This window comes from Camelus ferus, chromosome 9 (assembly GCF_009834535.1).
Source record: "Camelus ferus isolate YT-003-E chromosome 9, BCGSAC_Cfer_1.0, whole genome shotgun sequence".
Lineage (NCBI taxonomy): Eukaryota > Metazoa > Chordata > Mammalia > Artiodactyla > Camelidae > Camelus > Camelus ferus.
The window spans coordinates 44,364,603-44,382,898 of record NC_045704.1 but is presented as its reverse complement, the minus strand read 5'-3'; the positions used below and the strand labels follow the sequence as shown (position 1 = coordinate 44,382,898).

General features: G+C 49.3%; 2 protein-coding genes across 6 annotated transcripts; both read left to right on the top strand.

The window, feature by feature from the left end:
* The first annotated feature begins 1,385 nt into the window (after positions 1-1,385).
* On the top strand, positions 1,386-6,462 carry LOC102514893 (dipeptidase 2). Of its 2 annotated transcripts, none has more exons than XM_006180661.3 (11): positions 1,386-1,571; positions 1,877-2,083; positions 2,408-2,534; positions 2,853-2,982; positions 3,069-3,210; positions 3,511-3,580; positions 3,717-3,893; positions 4,272-4,356; positions 5,135-5,210; positions 5,866-6,001; positions 6,098-6,462. In XM_006180661.3, the coding sequence occupies exons 1-11, from the start codon at positions 1,480-1,482 to the stop codon at positions 6,353-6,355; spliced, it is 1,500 nt and encodes a 499-aa protein (XP_006180723.3). In that variant the 5' UTR covers positions 1,386-1,479; the 3' UTR covers positions 6,356-6,462. The 2 variants fall into 2 exon arrangements, with proteins under 2 accessions (XP_006180723.3, XP_014411271.2); XM_014555785.2 differs by having other exon boundaries at positions 1,407-1,571; positions 1,827-2,083.
* On the top strand, positions 2,857-15,829 carry LOC102515159 (dipeptidase 3). 4 transcript variants are annotated; one of them, XR_004322461.1, is made up of 11 exons: positions 2,857-2,982; positions 11,153-11,914; positions 12,209-12,335; positions 12,813-12,936; positions 13,027-13,168; positions 13,418-13,487; positions 13,601-13,777; positions 14,076-14,160; positions 14,689-14,764; positions 15,244-15,387; positions 15,483-15,623. XR_004322461.1 is itself a non-coding variant. In XM_014555786.2 (11 exons), the coding sequence occupies exons 2-11, from the start codon at positions 11,325-11,327 to the stop codon at positions 15,720-15,722; spliced, it is 1,767 nt and encodes a 588-aa protein (XP_014411272.2). In that variant the 5' UTR covers positions 2,857-2,982; positions 11,153-11,324; the 3' UTR covers positions 15,723-15,829. The 4 variants fall into 4 exon arrangements, 3 of the variants coding, with proteins under 3 accessions (XP_014411272.2, XP_032342481.1, XP_032342482.1); XM_014555786.2 differs by having other exon boundaries at positions 15,252-15,387; positions 15,483-15,829; XM_032486590.1 differs by lacking the exon at positions 2,857-2,982 and adding an exon at positions 8,535-8,756 and having other exon boundaries at positions 15,252-15,387; positions 15,483-15,829.
* The last annotated feature ends 2,467 nt before the right edge of the window (positions 15,830-18,296 follow it).

Sequence of the window (18,296 nt, the reverse complement as noted above, 5' to 3'; positions counted from 1 at the left end):
CCTGGGGACAAAGAGTGGAACAAACAAGCTATTTATCCCCCAAGCCCATGTTTTTGGCCTCAAAACCAGGAGATCCAAGAGCTTCTCCTCCCTCTCCCTACTTGGCAGCAAGAGTGACTGTGGCGGCTTCTGGCCAGCCGGGGCACGGGGTGGCTGTGGAGGAAAGAGAGCCAGGTCTGAGTTTAGGTGCCCAAGCCACCTAGGGTAGGGATACACCCTGCTGTTCTCTGAAGCAGAGCCCAAAGGGACTCACGCCCTGCAGTGGGGCTGCCTAGAGAACCCTCCAGCTGCAGTAAGCAGGGAGTAGACCCACCTCCAGCACAGTGCCAGTGGTTTGCCCTTCTTCTGGCCTGCAAGCACAAAGGTCAAATGCATAGCCCCTCAAATACACACAAGCTCAGATCCTTCCCCTTCTGGGTAGCCCAGGATTTCTAGTCCCTCTAGAAGAGTTTTACTCATTTCATTTTTAGGGAGGTTTCTAGGGTCTCCAAGGCTCAGACTTAGGTCACTACCCCTGTGCTAGTCACTCCTGACACCTGGAAAAGGTTCCAAAGGTGGAACAGCTCAAGGGGTGCCAAGGATCAGAGTGGATCCTTGAGAGGCTGGGGATGAAGGAGTTTGGGCAAAGTCCCTGAAACATCTCAGTGGTGGAGCTTCTGTGAGAAGGCATAGTATGTGTGTGTATGTGTGTGTGTTGGTGTGTGCATGTGTGTGTGTGTGGTGGCAGGGGACTGTTCCTAGAGGAGGAAGTTAGGGTGAGGGCCTGAGGCTGGAAATGGCAATGGGGTGGGGCCTCCAAGCAAGGACAGGAAGTTGGTCTTTGAGGTTTCTGGGAGAGCCAGAACCATGAGAGCCACAAAATAAGGTGGGTATAGTCTCAGAACCCAGGTGCCAGGCCTCTCCTCAGGACCCCTACTTCTGACCTCAATGAGGCCGGGCCTTCAACACTAAGGTAGGAGGGATCCTGGCCAGCAGGTCAGCCAGTAGTTCAGGAGAAAGGTTGCTGGGATGGGGGTTCTGCTGCCACTTCATTTTCTTCCATTCAAATAGTCTGCTCTGTGTTTCTGCTCTGCTGTGTAAAAGGTCACTGACTCTCCCTAGATGATTGCTCAGTTCACATCCCTAAACTCTCTCTATTTGGGCCCTAGGGAGGTGTAGCAACTCCTGAGGGAGCTTGTTCTTGAGGCTGACTGGGTAAGAGGAGAAAATGGTGCCTCTGACAGTTCCCAGTTGCTGGCTGGAGTCCCAGGGAAACAGTAATACAGGCAAAGGAGTAAAGTAGGGGAAGAGAGAAGGGTAGGGGCAGGGAAGAATCCAGAATCCAGAATCCACAACATTAATTCCCCATTTCAAGAAACTCTCTCCTCCCCCACACCCACCCGATGTGGCTCAGCACCAGGAAACCAAAAGCCCAGAGCACTGTGGCCACAGAGACACTCGCACGCAGCCCTCGGGGTGGGCAGGACAGGCTGCAGGCAGATGAGGACAAGATGTGATCTGAAGAGGCCTTGTGGCTTAAGGCCACTATTGGAGAGAGAGAGAGAGAGTCGGCCAGACTCTCGGACAGCAAGGTTAGAGGCGGGTGCGGGAGAGCAATCTGGGGTGGACCCCTCGGAGCAGTGTGGGTGGGGAGAGGGTCAGGGGCTGAGGGAACCCGCGATGGGAGGCGAGTGGGCTCGTGGGGGAGGCCTGCGATCCCTGTAGCAGCTCCATCTTAGCGGATGGCCAGAGGGCAGTGCCGCCCCCTGGAGGTCGTGCTTCGCGGAACGCGGCTCTCAGCGCACGGTTCGCAGGGTCCTGTGACTCGTTGCCCGCTCCTCTCCCAGCTATACGCGCCACCGAGTGGCCTGTGTAGACCCCACTGCCCGCCCCTCAGGCTCTCGATAGCGGCCCTTACCCTGCGAAGCATGTGGCCCAGTGGTCTTGAGGTTCCCGGTGCGCTCAGCCAGTGGCTGCTTTTACTCCTCCTGTGGCTGCTGATGGGACCAGTAACTGGCGCCCCGACCACGCCGGACACCTCCAGCGCCCCAAGTCTGCGGGAGCGCGCACGGGCCCTGATGCGGGACTTCCCGCTCGTGGACGGGTGCGTAGGTTCGGGGTAGAGACTAGCGGGGACTGGTGGGGGCCAAGCTTGCCCTTGGGCAGGGACGGAGGTCCGGAGCATGCGGGGCTAGTGAGGAGACTCCCTGACATCAACCTAGATGTCCTCTCCCATCATCCATGGGTGCGCTTCCCCTCCTGTCATCCCCTCTGGTGGGAACCCCTCAACCCAGGCTTCAGCGGATCCTAGTATGGTCTGTGTGACGGTATGGGGTGGGGGACCCCTGGGCTGGCCTAGGCCAGGCAACATGTCCTGCCTGATCCCAAGGCCTAAGGAACCCACTTATTTGCTTTGACTTCCCTCCAGACACAACGACATGCCCCTGGTCGTGAGGCAGTTTTACCACAATGGGCTACAGGATGTTAATCTGCACAATTTCAGCCACGGCCAGACCAGCCTGAACAGGCTTAGAGATGGTCTCGTGGGTGCCCAGGTACCACAGGGATACCCGAGGTGCCCCCACGGCTGCTGAGGAATGCAGGGGGCTGGGGTGCGGGGGCCTCAGAGACCACAAGTTAGTCACATTGGAACTCAGTTACTATAGTGACCTAAAAAGTGCCATGACATGGATGCTGGGGGCTGCAGAGGTCACAGTGGGCCAACTTGATGGGCATCCAAGTACCACAGAACAAGCAAAGCATTACATGTGACTTGTGGGCACAGTGAGTGCTATGCCAGCTGTGGAGTCTATGAGAAGCCCAAGGAGTTCCAAAGCAATCCCTGTTCAAGCCAACCCCTGGCTTTTTCCTAGTTCTGGTCAGCCTACGTCCCATGCCAGACCCAGGAACGGGATGCTGTGCGCCTTACCCTGGAGCAAATTGATCTCATCCAGCGCATGTGTGCCTCCTATGCTGAGCTGGAGCTTGTGACCTCGGTTGAAGGTAGGTGGGCTGGTGGTGGTGGGTACTAGAGACTTGACTGAGCTACCTAAGCCTCTGAAAATGATCATGTGACCTATCTGCCCCAGCTCTGAACAGTACCCAGAAATTGGCTTGCCTCATTGGTGTGGAAGGCGGCCACTCACTGGACAGTAGCCTCTCCGTCTTGCGAACCTTCTACGTGCTGGGTGTGCGCTACCTGACACTCACCCACACTTGCAACACACCCTGGTGAGCACAGTGCAGATGGTATGGCCCTACAGAGGCAGGAATCTGCCCAAGATCACACTGGGGCCCAAACCAAGCTTTACCCCTGGGATCTGTCCCTGAACCTGGAATAGGGAGGGGAGCTGGGATTTGCAGAGCAAGACTGGATCCCCAGAAGGCCCTCTTACTGCCAGGCACAGCCAAGCTTGGGTCCCTGCTCTCACACCAGGGAGTTGCAGGTGTAGAAGGTCCAGTAGGGCTTCTAGCTAGGCTTTTATGGCCAAGTCATGCCACCAGTCAGATTGCCTCCTGGCCATCCAACAGGGCAGAGAGCTCGGCTAAGGGTATCCACCCCTTCTACAACAATGTGAGCGGGCTGACCAGCTTTGGTGAGGTAAGGACCCTGGTTCCATACCCTGCCCCACATGAATGTATGTGCCCAATCAGTTCCCTACAGATAAATGCACACAAGATAAATGCACACAAGATAAATGCAGCCCTGATGCTGTCTCCCCAACCTGCCCCTGCAGAAGGTGGTGGCAGAAATGAACCGTCTGGGAATGATGGTAGACTTGTCCCATGTCTCAGACGCCGTGGCACAGCGAGCCCTAGAAGTGTCACAGGCACCCGTGATCTTCTCCCACTCAGCTGCCCGGGGCGTGTGCAGGGACACTCGGAATGTTCCTGATGATATCCTGCAGCTTCTGGTGAGAGACTACCCTGGCCGTGAAACCTAAAGCAAGAGGTTCAAGCTAGGAGCCCTTGAACCTGAGTTCCTGTTCCCTCAACTTCCCCAAACCCCAGGTGGAGCATCTTCTGCCCCACAAACCCACAGCCCACAGCCCCTGAACTCTTAAACCCTAGGTGGGATTCTAGGTGGTAAATATTCCTCCAAACCCACAAACCCAGAGCCAAAACACCACGCAGACCAGGGCTGAGACTCCTCCATTCACACAAACCCAGAGAGAAGTCTCTTCTGACCTCAAAGCCAGGGCTGAACACCGTCCTCATAGGAGCCGAGAGAGTGAACAGGCAGGCAGTAGTGCTGGAGGGCGAAGCTGAGTGTCCATTTGTCCACCTGGCAGAAGAAGAATGGTGGCATTGTGATGGTGTCCTTGTCAGTGGGGGTGCTGCAGTGCAACCTGTTAGCCAACGTGTCTACTGTGGCAGGTAAGCCTCACCTTGGGCTCTCTGAAGCTCTGATTTAGATGTGAATCTGGGTCCAAAATTGGGGACAACCTCACAACAGCCCCAGTGGTTTGATCCACCTGTTGGCAATAGGCTCAGCTCCTTCCAAAACCCAGTAATGGAGAGTAAACAGCATCTTGGTGCCATGTGGAACTAGAGACACAGCATTGAAACTGTGATATTGATACACATAAGTGAGGCAATCAGGCACAGAGCCCAAGTGCCAACCATCTGCGCCTCTTCAGGGACTCTGAAAGTGCCTTGCCCCTGCCTCTGGCCAGTGAATTGGACAGCTCCTTAAGTCTCTGACAATCTTTGTCGGTTGTACTCTTGTCCCTCGTTCATCCTCCACACCCATGGAAAGGAGCACCCACAGTTTCTCAAGGAGACTGTGAAGCAGAGTGAACCTTGGATGGGAAATGGCCCAAATGGGTGGCTCTGGGGTCCACTCCAGATCTGAAGTCCAGTAGGAACCACTTCAGATCAACCCTCAGAGCTGTCAAGTTGGTATCCTGGGTGCCAGGCCATGAACCACTTCAGATCAACCCTCAGAGCTGTCAAGTTGGTATCCTGGGTGCCAGGCCATGAACCACTTCAGATCAACCCTCAGAGCTGTCAAGTTGGTATCCTGGGTGCCAGGCCATGAAGGAACTGGCCTGTGTGGCATACAGGCTGCAAGAAGGGGAATCTGTAACAGAGTCCAGTCCCCACTCCCACCCCTGTCCAGGAAGCCCCACACCACTGACTCTCCATCCTTCAGATCATTTCGACCACATCAGGGCAGTCATTGGATCCAAGTTTATTGGGATTGGTGGAGATTATGATGGAGCTGGCCGGTAAGTGCTTCCCTGTGGCTTGACGTGGGCTGACTGTGCAGCAGGGGGGCTTTCACAGCCACCAGGCCCACCACACTGTGGTCTTTATGGCCTTGACCACAGCCTCAGGTCTGCTGGCCCAGCTGGCATCTCTCCTCTCCCAGGGTCTGTTTCCTGGGCTTTCCTGTCTATGTATAGCCCACTGGACCTACTCAAGGTCATCACATTTGGTCAAACCACCAGACAGAGCTCATCTGCCCAGCATCTGCACCCATTCAGTGCTGGCAGGCCCAAGGCCCTGGAGCAGACTTTTAGCAAGGTATGGTGTGGACTGACTGTCTTCTCTGCCTGCAGCTGGGTCTGTGTGTGCAGGGGATCAACCTAGTTCTTAAAAAGGTTTTCTTCTATTTGTAAATAGAGGAAATTCTTGCATTCAGTAAAAGGCATAGATCTTAGTACAATTCAGTGAGTTCTGATGAATATTCAAGGAGCTTTTGCAGCCTCCTTCTGATGGATGAAGAGCAGGGGTGAATCATTTACTCTCTCCAAGTCTCCATTTCCCATATCTGACCAGGGGTGGGGTTCAGTGGACCCTGGATGCATAGGGCTGAGGTTCTGACTCAGGACCAGGGAACAGGGCTGAGGCCCAACAGCTGGCTGGCTGGCGGCCACACAGGTTCCCTCAGGGGCTGGAGGACGTGTCCACATACCCAGTACTGATAGAGGAGTTGCTGAGTCGTGGCTGGAGTGAGGAAGAGCTTCAGGGTGTCCTTCGAGGAAACCTGCTGCGAGTCTTCAGACAGGTGGAACAGGTATGCTGGGCTGGGCAAAAGAGGAGCTCAGGGGTCTGAGCAGGTGGATGGTTGGGGGAGCTGTGGGAGCTGCTGCCCACTGACTGCCGCTTCCAGGTACGGGAGGAAAACAAGGGGCAGAGTCCCTTGGAGGACGAGTTCCCGGATGAGCAGCTGGGCAGCTCTTGCCGCTCCATCCTCCCACATCCTCATCAAAGACAGAATCTGGCTCCAGACCAGAAACTAACCGAGACTCCAGTGCATGGGAAACTCATTTTGTCACCTAAGTGGTCATTCTCAAAATTCCACCCCTACATGGCCCCAGGCCTCAAAGTTATTGCTGCCTTCCCAGTCCTCATTCTGTGGCTCTGGTGATCCAGTTAATCTTGTCAGATGTCATTTTGGCAGCTGCAGACAACCCACAAAGTTCCCTCGCATGCAAGCACAAACATTTCCTGAAAATAAATGTTTCACACATGGAATCAGCATGAGTGTCCTTCTCTGTGGTGGGGTCTGGTGATGCAGGCTCCCAATACTGGTGATGTTTGGTGGGGGATCCTGCAGTTCAACCACCAGATACTCAAGGAAGAGCTGCTGGCAGTGGTCTGAGGAAACTCAGGTGTTTGGGCTCTGCCTGGAAGAGGACAGAGCCACAATGGGTGGCTCTGGCTGCGTGAGGGTGGACCTTACTTGGATCCCTCTGAGTAACTAACTTCAATCCACATCCTGACCCACTGACCACCACCTGGGGATCTTTCAGGGAATTCTGGTTCAGATTCCCAAGAAGAGAACCTGCCTGGATCACATATGATCTTTGTTCCTATTAGGACAGAGCCCAGAATGTCAGCCTCCTTAATGGGCCATGGATCTCCAATGGCTGGACTGCTCCAGATGTGGGCCCAGCTCCTTCTCTGCTCCTTAGCCACTTCCTTTCTGAGAACTACCCCATCCTGCTCCCAGTCCATTAATGATAATAGCAACTGAATAGCCAGAATTAAGAGTTAATACATTAAGGGTTAGTACATTGCATTAATAATGAGAGCTAATAATACATAACATGATAATAATAGATAATGACTAATAAAAATAATAGTTAATACTGATAATCTACACATATTCCATGACTGAGCAATTTCACCTCAGGTATAAATCCAAGAGGAATGCATAATATGTTCCCAAAAGGCATATGAAATAATATTTATAGCAGCCCTATTCATAATAATGCAAATGCACTTCAAAGTCAAACTTCAAGGAGCCAAAGATGAAAGATTACCTTAAAAGCTGCCATATTAAAACAAATCATATTAACGAGGAACAACAATAAAACTGACAACTGAATTTTCAACAGAAATAATGGAAATCCACACACAGTGGAATACCTTTAACCTGATGAATGAAAGTAACTACCAATGTTGAAGTCTGTGGACAGTGAAAATATTCTTCAAAAATGAAGGAAAGTAAATACATTTTCAGACCAACAAAAGTAGAGAGAGAAACTGGAAATATATAAACCACCTAATGGGAATATCAATTGTTATGGGAAAGTGCATATCAAAAAGAAATTAAGGAGACTAGAGATGCCCTATTTTCACATTTGAAATGGAAGTATAAAAATTTAAACAGGGTCTTCAGATTTTGAATTTTTAACTGCAGAAAAGTTATGTTCTATGAATACATCTGATTTGTCAAAAGCAGACATTGATTTGGTGCTAATAAATTCTGAAATTTTAAGTTCTGTAGAAGTTCCAACAGACAGTTTTAAGGAACCTGCAATACTGATGCTTTGTAATAGAAAATCAGCATTGTGTTTGGATCTTTTAAAATTGATTCACAAATTTTGCTTAGTGGAATCTTATCCAAATTTGGCAATAGCCAGCCTTGAAAAAAATTTTAACTATGCTAGTCACAGTAGCATCCTGTAATTAAGAAGTCTCGGTAAGCTGTAGTTATTTTAAAAGTATTTGTATTTGAGATTGTCAGTTAGTCAAGAGAAATTGTCAAACATGTACCCTCTCAATAGAAAATGAGCTAAGCAAAGAGGTTTTAAAAATATTATTCATGAGTGTGCTTTCATTAAACCCAGGAAAGTAAAATTATAATTCTGGTTTGAGTATAAATAAAATATAGAAATATAAAATAACATTGTGAGTTTTAATACACATACTTTTTGGTTCTTTAATATTTTTCAACTATTTTAACGTTCTGGAAAAATTAACCATTAAATAATACATTAAAATGTGTGTAAGAGAGAAAGAAAAATACCATATGATATCACTCACATGAGGAATCTAAAAAAAAAAAGGAAAAGACATAAGTTAACTTATTTACAAAACAGAAACAGACTCACAGACATGGAAAACAAACTTATGGTTACCAGAAAGGAAAGAGGGTGGGAAAGGATAAATTACGAGTTTGAGATTTGCAGATACTAACTACTGTATATAAAAAACAAGTTTCTTCTGCATAGCTAAGGGAACTATATTTAATATCTTGTAGTAACCTATAATGAAAAAGAATATGAAAATAAATATATGTATATATATGTATGACTGAAACATTATGCTGTACACCAGAAATTGATACAACACTGTAAACTGACTATACTACAATAAAAAAAACTAGACAATTAAATACTATAATATAGTAAAAATATGTGTGTAGGAGTACCCATTTTTCCTCTTGCCTCAGGGTCCAAGTTGGCTGGTCTCTGCATCATTACTCAGAAATGCTTTCTGCAACAACATGAATGGACCTGGAGATTGTTATACAAAGTGAAGTAAGTCAGAAAAAGAAAGAAAAATAACATATGATATCACTTACTTGTGGAATCTAAAAAAATGACACAAGTGAATTTATTTACAAAACAGAAACAGACTCACAAGCATAGAAAAAAAACTTATGGTTACCATGGGGGAAAAGGTGGGGTGTGGAGGGAAAAAGTGGTACCTCAGGATTTGTAGATACTAACTACTATATATAAAATAAACAGACAAGGTCCTACTGTATAGCACAGGGTACTATATTCAATACCCTGTAATAGCCTATAATGACAGAGAATACAAAAAGGAATATCTATATATATACATATCTGAATCACTATGCTGTACCCCAGAAAGTAACATACTATAAACTGACTAAACTTCAATTTAAAAAAATGTGTTCCGTTCATTTCACCTGTTCTCTCCTTTCTTGACTCCTTTTGGATTGATTGAGTAGTGCTCTAAGATCACCTGAATCCCATTTCAGATCCTTCCAAGCCGAGCTGATCCAGCTCAGAGTCCATTTACGGGAAATGGGAAGAGGCGGAGGTTACCAAAAGACAGCTGAGAGAAGGGCCCTGTGTTGCTGGGCCTCAGGCCTCTGAATTCGGGGCTCTGCTCTGGCGGACAGCGGTTCTGCGTGGGCATGGCGGGGCTGCTCTATGATGGTCAGAAGAGGTTGGAGGTCACAGCCAACTGCCACTGCTGGAGCAGCACTGAAAGGAACAGGAAAAACTGGAGAGACTTTCCTCTTTTCTTCTCCTGCCTTTCCATTTCCTTTTCTCCAGTGACTCCTATTGGCAGAATGTAATAGGAAGCCAGCTGGGCAGCTCGGAAATATGGTTTCAAGAGTTCAGTCCCCAGCCTCACAGTGTAGAGAATAACTGAAGGCTGGATCTGAAGTTGAAAGACAATTGCTTGAGTAACCAGGATTGCTGAAGCCTGAATCACTCTTTCCCCTAGGGTGGGTTCTTTTGTGTTCTAACTCCTCAGGGTTCTCCCTTAACCCTGGTGGACCCTGGATGCTAATCTGTATTCCTCCCTAGTGGAAGAAACCACCCAAAGGCTGGGCCCACCTCTGGATTTCCACCCTCCCTGGATCCTAGACAAGTCATTTTTCAATACCTTGTTAACTCCCTGATGCCTTTAAGAAGATCCATTTTATATTTTACCCAACTTTTCAAAGTTGGTTGACTAGTTATTGTCAGGAGGGATATAACTTTGATTTACTTAGTCAACCAAAACCAGACATTTGAAACTGTTTATGCATTAATTTGATAATATTTAAAAATTAACTATAAACATTATGACCTCTCCTTTCACCCTTTCACTTAAGACTAAAATAGGGAACAGCTGTATGTGAAATTCTTCTGCACTTTTGATAAACTATTAGCAAAGTTATCATTCATTATGTTGCTTAACCTCACTTAAATGAAGACCTCCATGGCAGGTTGGCTCAGATGTATGAAAAACCAGAATATAAAGATATTCTCTCCCTCCCTCCATCTCTCTCTCTCTCTCTGTCCTTCCTGAGCTGAGGAAGGCAAGCTGGAGGCAGCTGAGTCAGACTTGGTCCTTAACCCCAGGCATGAGAAAGGGGCAGTAATGGACAGGGGGCAGTGGTCACCAGAGACTAAGGCCCTTCGGGCACCCAGAGGGGAGGCCTACTTATCAGGCAGCCCCAGAGGGAGAACAGGAGATAGATGCAGGTACCAACCAGGGCACAATTCAGATTAGATTTTGGTCCGTGCTGTGGGCCTCTCTCAGCCTAGTAGAACCTGATGCACATCCAGAAGGCTCAGATGCCACCCAAATGCAGTTCTGAGATCAGCCTAAACCTAAACCATGACTTTTTCTGCAGAAAAAAATTAATTTTACTGTCCAGGCCACTGACCAGCCTGGAAACCACCTTGTCTTGAAGGAGGATTTCTGCCCCAGGTAGTCATGTGTCAGACTAAGCTCTCATGCTACTAGCACCAAGGGGCCTAACCACACCTTGTCTTCCTACTCACTGCCTTGGAAGGTCTTCTAGCTCCTCCACTACAGCACAGTCATCTGGCTCAGACCAGACCTTTGCCTGGGCTATTGGCCAACCTAGGATGCCCTTTCCACTCCTGTGCCAGACACAAGCCCCATCCTTTCAAGGCTCAGCTGCTGGTCTGATGCCTCCACAAATCTCTTACCACCTTGGCCAGCCCTTGCCAGTACAGCCTTTGACTTCCCTCAGCCAAAGATGACTATATTACAGAAAAAGATGAGTTATAAATTAACCACAGAGTGCTGAAACAAAATGGTGTCCCAAAAATATTCTTCTTGAATTTCATTTCTATTAAAAATACATAGGGAATCTTTTTTTGTCAGTCAAAACATACAGATCTAATTCACTCTTCTGAATTCTAATTCTTCTTTCTAGAATTCATGGAATATTTAACCAGTTGGAGGGCGGGGAACATCCCTGCAACTAAAACCCCACGTGGACCTGCGATCTGTCTGGTTAGAGGTGAAATTAGGAAGATTCCTGGACCGGTCTCATTCCCCGCGCTGACCTCCTCCGGGAATCAGTAGGACCACGGAGCTCGCAGAGGATGGATGCAGGGCCGGAAGCAGGGGCGGAGGGCCCGCGATGCGTCGCTAGTGGGCGCTCGCGCAGAGGCCGGCTTGGCCTGCTGGGACGCCCTCCTAGTTGGTGCGGGACGGGCCTACCGTCCCCCTGGCGGCCGTGCTGTGCGGCGGCATTGCGGATTCCCGTGCGTCTGTGGAGCGTCCTGACTCCAGCCCTCTCCTCACGAGGCCTCACTGCTGGGGCACCTACATCGACGGTCGGGACCCCATCGTCTCCCTCTATCCCTGGCCTGCCTCTCTCAGGCACTGGAGACTGGCATCTGCCCGCCTCCCTAGCCCCGCGCAGCATGCGGACCATAGGCCTTGATGGTCCCTACGCGCTCGGCCGGTGGCCTCTCCTGTGTCTGCTGCTCCTGCTGTGTCTGCTGCTGCGGCCGGTAACCCAAGTCCAGACCACGCCGGGTGCCCCCAGCACCCCGACCATGTTGGAAACCCCTAGCGCCTCCACCAGGCCCGTCACCTCCAGCGCGCCGACAGCTCCAGGCACCCCCAGAGCCCCGAGTCTGCGGGAGCGCACTCTGGCCCTGATGCGGGTCTTCCGGCTGGTGGATGGGTGCGTAGGTGCAGTGTGCCGGCTGGTGGGGCTGAATTTGCCCCTGGGCATGGAAGGAGGTCCTGAGTGTGAATGGCTAGTGAGAAGGCCCCCTCACCACCACTCCTCTCTCTTCCTTTCCTGCCATTTCCCTGTTGCTGGTGGAACCCCCGACCTAAAAACTGCGCCTCAGGACCATCATCTGTATGAGGTGGGGAGGTGGGTTGGGAAAGGACACGACGCCCAGGCATGCTGACATGTCCTGCCTGACCTGGAGGCCATATCCCCTCTCTAACTTTGTCTTGATACCCTCAGCCACAATCACCTGCCCATGCTTCTAAAGGAGATTCTCCAGAACAAGCTGCAAAATGTCAACCTACGCAATTTCAGTCTTGGCCAGACCAACCTGGACAGGCTTAGGGATGGCCTCGTGGGTGCACAGGTACTGCAGGGACACATAATGACCCCTGAGGAAGGTGGGGGGGGCACAGGAACCTGGGTGCATGAGCCATGGGTGACTATGATAGGAGGCAATGTGCCATCCTGTGGCTGCTGGGGGATGGGGAGTGTTGGAGATCAAGACAGGCCAGCTGCATGGGTGTCCAGGTTCTGTGGAGACACACAGAAAGTGATCAGAAAATCCCTGGTGAGTGTGGAGGCTGCTGGAACCACAAAGGATATGGTGGATTGGCCTTGGGCACTCACACAGCACATGGACCAACAGCAGGCAATGATGTGTCACGATTCTAGTTGGGCCTCTGGTAGCAAGATGAATAGTCATCAGAGTACCTTGGGTCACGTAGTGCCTCAGTCGAGGCCACTGACCCAAATGAATACCTTGGTGGGTGAGGAGGAGTGGCAGGCCAAGGGCAATGGAGACCACCCTGATCTCATTCTGGAACCCTGGGCCAACCCCTAGTTCTGGTCAGCCTACACCCCATGCCAGGACGAGGATGCTGTGCGCCTCACTCTGGAGCAGATTGACCTCATTCATCGCATGTGTGCCTCCTACTCTGAACTGGAGCTTGTGACCTCAGCCACAGGTGAGCTGGGGAACAGGAGGGTAGTCAGGGACTCACTCCAATGGTTCTGGCCCTGAGGTCTGACCACTCAATTCTCCACCCTCTTGTTAGGTCTGAACAGTACTCAAAAGCTGGCGTGCCTTATTGGCGTGGAGGGTGGTCACTCAATAGACAGCAGTCTCTCTGTGCTACGCAGTTTCTATCTGCTGGGAGTACGCTACCTGACACTCACCTTCACCTGCAGCACGCCCTGGTGAGCAGAGTGCCTGGCCAGGGTGGAATGGTAGACAGCATGGTGGGGAAACTGCCAAATTGGTGAGGAGAGACAGGTCCACAGAAGGAAGCTTGGACTCCCAGCGGGTCCCACACACTTCCAGAAAGCAGCTGGTCTGGATCCTCCCCCTGTTCTGGAGGTGGGATGGATGGACAAAGAGCCTGGATATCCAGGCTTTGTTGGCCAAGGTGTAGCCTGCTAGATTGCCATCCTCTGGCTGTCCTGCAGGGCAGAGAGTTCCACCAAGTTTAAACACCACTTCTACACCAACATCAGTGGATTGACAAGCTTTGGTGAGGTAATGACTCCTGTTCCATACCCTACCCCACCCATTCCCTACAGATATGCACACATTCCTGCATCCCTCCTGATCCCTGCCCCCTCAAAAAAAAAAAAAAACTGTCCCTGCAGAAGGTAATAGGGGAAATGAACCGCCTGGGCATGATGGTGGACTTGTCCTATGGGTCGGACACCTTGATGCGGCAAGCCCTGAAGGTGTCAAGGGCTCCTGTGATCTTCTCCCACTCAGCTGCCAGGGCTGTATGTGACAATATGCTGAATGTTCCTGATGACATCCTGCAACTCCTGGTGAGCAGCCATCCTAGCCCTCAAACCCAGGGCTGGGCATGCTTCATCCAAAGTTCCTTGACCCTGAACAAAGCTACCCACCCAGGCCTCACTTACCCCTGGACCCAAGGCTGGTTAACCCTCCCCCATCCCTGAAACTCAAGGCCAAAATTTCCACCCAAGGACCCACAGAGGTGAAGCCTTTCCCAATCCCTGAAGCGAAGACTGAGCACTTGTCCTACGAGGGCCCCCAGGGCATAGGTGGCAGGCCATCAGGCCAGTAAGGCCAAGCTGAGTGTCCATTCATTTATCCTTGTAGAAGAATAACGGTGGCATTGTGATGGTGTCGCTGTCCTTGGGGGTGCTGCAGTGTAACCTGTTTGCTGACGTGTCCACTGTGGCAGGTGAGCCCCACTTCAACCCCTTGGGCAGTTCTAGCTTGGCCTGTGACTGCTGGGACCCTCAGGACAGCTCAAGCCATCTAGCACACCTGCTGGGCTCTGGGCAGGCCTTCCAACAGCCCAGGGGAGCAGATACAGCTCTTCACTGCTACCTAGATCTGGGGCCACAATCAGTGCTGATGCATTTGGGGGCAGCAACAGCCTGTGCCTCTGAGTCTCACTTTTGCTCCCACATCTCTGGACTAGGACAGGCAGAGCGCTGGCCAGGCTCTTAAGGAACCCAGAGGAAGGGTGGCTTCTGGGCAGGAAAAGGGCCAAAGGAGTGGGTGTCTCTGAGTTTCACTCTAGGTCCAGTGTCTAGCCTTGTTCACTCCAGAACTCACAACAGGCCAGGAGTTCTGTGGAGTTGGCTGCTATGTCCTGGAGTGCTGTGGGCAAGGGAATTGGCCAGGCTGAGCTTCCCCAGAGCAGGGCTGGTCCCAGGGTCTAACTCCAGCCTTGTGCTGCCCACCACTAACCCTCACCCCCTAGATCACTTTGACCACATCAGGGCAGTCATTGGATCTGAGTTCATCGGGATTAGTGGAAATTATGATGGATCTGGCCGGTAAGTGTTTCCCTGGGGTTTGTCTTGGGCCAGGGTACAGTGGGGAATCCTTTCGTCTCAGTTCCCCATCCCATGATCCTCCCATTCTTCCCGCCTCCACCACAAGGTCTGGTCTTTCAACCCACCTGACATCTCCCCACTCACAGGGCCTGTTTCCCAGACTCTCCCTGTCCCTCCTGTGGCCCCGTGCACACCCATTCCCACTCCAGGTCATAACAGTTGTTAAGTAACCAACCCTCTTCCATGAGAGCTTGTCCGCCCAGCACATGTTCCACTCCCAGCCCAGTAGATCTGCTGTGGGCAGAGCATCTGCTCAGCAGGTAGTTGCTGCAGAGTTCCAGTCTGCAAGGAGCTTCCAAAGCTGCATTCAGTAGCCTGAAGAACATGGCCCTTAATTTCCCATATGTGGTTGGGGCTGATGCTACAGTGGGACCTAGGCCACGACTGAGGCAGAGGTTCCACAGCTAGCCAGCTGACAGCCACACAGGTTCCCTCAGGGGCTGGAGGACGTATCCACATACCCGGTACTGATAGAGGAGTTGCTGAGACGAGGCTGGAGGGAAGAAGAGCTTCAGGGTGTCCTTCGTGGAAATCTGCTGCGGGTCTTCAGACAAGTGGAACAGGTATGCTGGGCTGGGCAAAAGGATGGATCAGAGGTTTGAGCAGGTGAGGGGTATGGGTGCTGTGGAAGCCACCAACTGCTGACTTCCACCCCCAGGTGAGAGAGGAAAGCAGTGGCCAGAGCCCTCGGGAGGATGAATTTCCCAACAGGCAGATGGGCAGGTCCTGCCACTCCCACCTCCCGACTCAGCCTCAGAGTGAACACCTGGTCTCACACCCAGAGATGAACAAGTGGCCGGCCAATCAAGCCCTCCAAAGGCCCTCCAAAGCCTCCCCACACTTCATCCTAGGCCTGGTAGCTGCTGCCACCTTCTCAGTCCTCATCCTGTGGCCCTAGTGACCTGGCCAGTCCCCACAAAGGTCACTGTGGCTAAATCCCCCGAAGTTCCCCTCCTAGTCATCCAGGCACAAGCACATGCTGAGAATAAACATTTTGGGTAGGAACCAGGTGTGAGTGTTCTTCCTTCTTCACAGGGAGAGGGATTGGGTCTGGTAGACTCTTGGTTGGTAAGGGGTCTTGTGTTCTAGCCCCAGCTGCTCAAGATGGGTGGTTCCTATTGGCGTCCAGCTTTGTCTGTCTCAGGAAGGGCAGAGGCATCTTACCATATTCTTATGCCAGAAGCCTGAGCCCACAGAAAAGAACAAAGGAATCACATTCAGATCTGATCCTATCATGGAGTGTGATGCTGGATACCAATCTCTCTCTGAAAGGTTAAATTTTTTTTTAAGAAGGTGATACCTTTTATAGGATGAACTAACTTTTTTGGAAATATCAAGAGAGAAAGTTTGTAAAGATTTTAGATTTTTCACATAAGATCCTCTGACTTTTTGTTAAACTGATTTTTTAGAGGAGGAGAGGGGAAATCAAATCTTAAAAAAAAAAAAAAAAAAAAAGGAAACTAGTGCCATTTGCTCAGCTTTCTACAGACCCTCCATCTTTAGCCACTTTCCTCTCCCAAACCACAAGGGTGGGCCAGAGACAGATCTAAGTTACTTCCATGGGAACCTGAAATTGGGAGAGAGATTACAGTGCCACCTATGTTATAAATTGTGTCCATATATGTGTGAGTCTGTCTGAATTCTGTTCCATTTATTTGGGCTATTTGTTTATTCTAGTACCAATACCGCAATATCTTAATTATAGCAACTTTAAAAAAAAGTCTTGGTATCTAGTAGAGTAAGTTTTCCCACTTTAAGAGTATCATATCAGTCTGATCAGATAAATAGATCCACAGTGAAGATATAAAATAAGAGATTTACAGGGATTAGACTTTATGCACATGTCGGAGACAATGGAAAAGGCTGTCACCTGTGCATCTGGTGTTGGGTCTTAAATCTGTACAGGTAAGCTGGGCCAGAGTTAAGAAGGAGAGCTGAATATGGGGTGGAGTAGAACAAGGATGAACCCATAAGGACAAACTGTGACAAATGCATATCCATTTGGAAAAAAAAAATATTGACCCCTAGCTCACACCATGCTGAATACAACATAGAAAATAAAATTAATTTGAAAATGTTTTTGATCCAAATGCAAAAGACAAAAGTATAAAACTCTTAGAAGCTAGTGTAGGAAAATATATTTGTAACCTCAGCATAGGGACACTGGACATAAAAGCATTAATGACACAGGAGAAGACTGATAAATTGGATTGCATTAGAATTAATTTATGTTTATCACTCACCATGTTGTACAACCACCCCTCTATCTAGTTCCAAAATATTTCAGCCACCCTAAAAGAAACCCTATACCCATTAAGCAGTTACTCCCCATTTCCTTGTCCCCCCTAAACACCAATCTGTTTTCTGTCTCTATGGATTTACCTATTCTGGATATTTCTTACAATGGAATCATATAATATGTGACCTTTGTATCTGGCTTCTTATAGTTAGCTTAATGTTGTCATGATTCATTCATGTTATACTTTTTCTTCATCTTTATTTTATTATTTTTCTGGGATTCCTATTGTGCAGACATTAGAACTTCTATTTCTATCCTCCATAATTTGGGGAATTATATTATCATAAGGAATTTTGGGAGAATTTCTCAATTTGGCCTTTCCAATTTACCAATTCATTCTGTTATAACTTTCTGCTATTATATCACCTATTGTGTTCTTTGTTTCAGATATTATTGTGGTAATTTTAATACATGGTTCTGTATTTCTTTGATTCCTTTCCCTCCAGAGATGGGCTCTATATCTCCCCACCCCTTGAATCTGGGCTCTGTAATTGATTTACCAGCAAAATATGGCAGAAGTGATGCTGCACTTGTTTCCAGGCCTAGTTCTAGAGAAACTGCCAGCTTCCACTTCCTGCTTCTTAGGATACTTACTCATGGACTGTAGCCACTATACTATGAGGAAGCCAAGCAGCCCAGCGAGAGGTTCACATGCAGAGGACTCAATGCCCTGGTTCACAGCCCTACTGAGCTCTTAACCTACAGCCCGTAGTAACAACTTGCTAGTCATGTTCAATGAGTCATCTTGAAAGAGAATCCTCTGACTTCAACTGAAGCTGTGTGGAGCTTTTGTTGACCTGCAAATTTGTGAGCAAATGTTTTTGTTGATTGTTGTTTTGGGATAATTTGTTATGTAGCAATAGATCACTAGAATAATTGTATTTGTCTCTACCTTGTATTTCTGCTTGTTCTTGTTTGTATTTTCTCGTTTCATATTGCTAATATTCTACCTTGTCTTTTCTAATATGTTTGTTAAACGAATTTGAATTTTTGACCCATGCATTCTAATCATTTTCCTGATAGATGTTTTCTTTGGAAATGTCTGTGTTTCTTAAATGTCTGTTTCCTTTTGCCTGTTATTTTTGCCTGATGGTGCAGGCTACTTGATCAGTCAATAGCATCGGGAAGCTGTACCCCAGCCAGAGTCCCTCAGGGCCTCAGCTTGTCAGTTGG